A 1,352-nucleotide genomic window follows, 5' to 3' on the forward strand; every position below is an offset into this window, starting at 1 on the left:
GAGTCACGCATGCAGAGAGCTGCTGGCAGCCCCCCAGGTGAGCCCCTGCTCCAGTGTCCCCCCCTCAGCACTGCCAGCAGCCCCTGGGCCAGCACCTGTCCCCACCCTGTCCCTGTCCTCTCTCCTGCAGGCACCTGCCTGCGCCTGTACTCGGAGGCCTTTGAGCAGCGCCTGCCCCCCAGCCCCGCGCCCCAGGTCAGCGAGACCAGCCTGAGCCGCCTGGTGCTGCTGCTGAAGCGCCTGGACATCGCTGACATGGGCCAGTGTGACTTCCTTGACCGCCCAGGTAGAGCCCATGGGGCCAGGCATGGCATGGGGAGCAGAGGGGCACAATGGGCAGCTGTGGCTGTGGTCATCACTGTGGCCTGGGTTGTCTCTGGGAGGGACTGGACAGAGTAGGCAAAGCTGCCTGATGTCCCACCCCAGCCCCTGAGTCACTGATGCAAGCTCTGGAGGACCTGGACTACCTGGCAGCCCTGGATGATGACGGGAATCTGTCGGAGGTGGGGATCATCATGTCCGAGTTCCCCCTGGACCCGCAGCTGGCCAAGGCTCTCATCGCCTCCTGCGAGTTCGACTGCGTGGAGGAGATGGTCAGCCTGGCTGCCATGCTCACAGGTACCCTGTGGGGAGCCTGGGGGGGAGCCAGCAGTGAGAAGTGGAAGGTTTGGTGCATATTTTAGGTTAATTCTGAAATCTCAGATGTCACCTCCTCAGCCCATTTCCATAATTACTTATATGGAACCAAATCAGGCAGCCATGATAGGAAATAAAAAGTTAGGAGTTAAATAAAATACAGCAAAATTAAGTTAAATTACATTAAAAATTTTGAGTGGGGCAGGGGCTGGGGGGGTTGCACCCCTGTGGCCATCCCACAGACTCCTTTGTGTCCCCTATATCCCCTGTTGTGTCCCCTCATGTGCCCCTGTCCTGGAGCTGCCCCTGCCCTGCCCCATTCCTGACCCCATCCTAGTGCCCAGCCCGGCTGGGGGAGGATCTGGGGGTCCCAGCTCTAGCCTGGGGGCTCAGTCCCTGTCACCACTGTGTGAAGAGATCACAGACAGGGGAGCAGCAGTGCTTCTGTGTTCCCCAAGCCCCCAGCCCAGCGGGCTCTCTGCTCACCTGTCTCCACCCCATGGCACCAATGTCCTGTCCCCATATCACTGACCCCACTATCCCACCCCTGTCCCCACATCACAGCCCCTACTGTCCCACCCTTGTCCCCACATCGCTGACCCCACTATCCCACCCCTGTCCCCACATGCTGACCCCACTGTGCCACCCCTGTTGCCCCACATCACAGCCCCCACTATCCCACCCCTGTTGCCCCACATCACAGCCCCCACCGTCCC

At 60.8% G+C, this 1,352-nt stretch overlaps 1 protein-coding gene across 1 annotated transcript in view; it reads left to right on the plus strand.

Annotated features, from left to right (window-relative positions):
- DQX1 (DEAQ-box RNA dependent ATPase 1) overlaps positions 1-1,352 on the plus strand; it is a 9,861-nt gene that overhangs the window by 6,538 nt on the left and 1,971 nt on the right. Inside the window, exons 4-6 of the mRNA XM_031065362.1 lie at positions 4-37; positions 131-286; positions 427-618. Of these exons, the coding sequence (XP_030921222.1) occupies positions 4-37; positions 131-286; positions 427-618 (382 nt within the window). The remainder of the gene's footprint in view (positions 1-3; positions 38-130; positions 287-426; positions 619-1,352) is intronic.

The sequence above is a fragment of the Geospiza fortis genome, unplaced genomic scaffold (assembly GCF_000277835.1).
Source record: "Geospiza fortis unplaced genomic scaffold, GeoFor_1.0 scaffold1695, whole genome shotgun sequence".
Lineage (NCBI taxonomy): Eukaryota > Metazoa > Chordata > Aves > Passeriformes > Thraupidae > Geospiza > Geospiza fortis.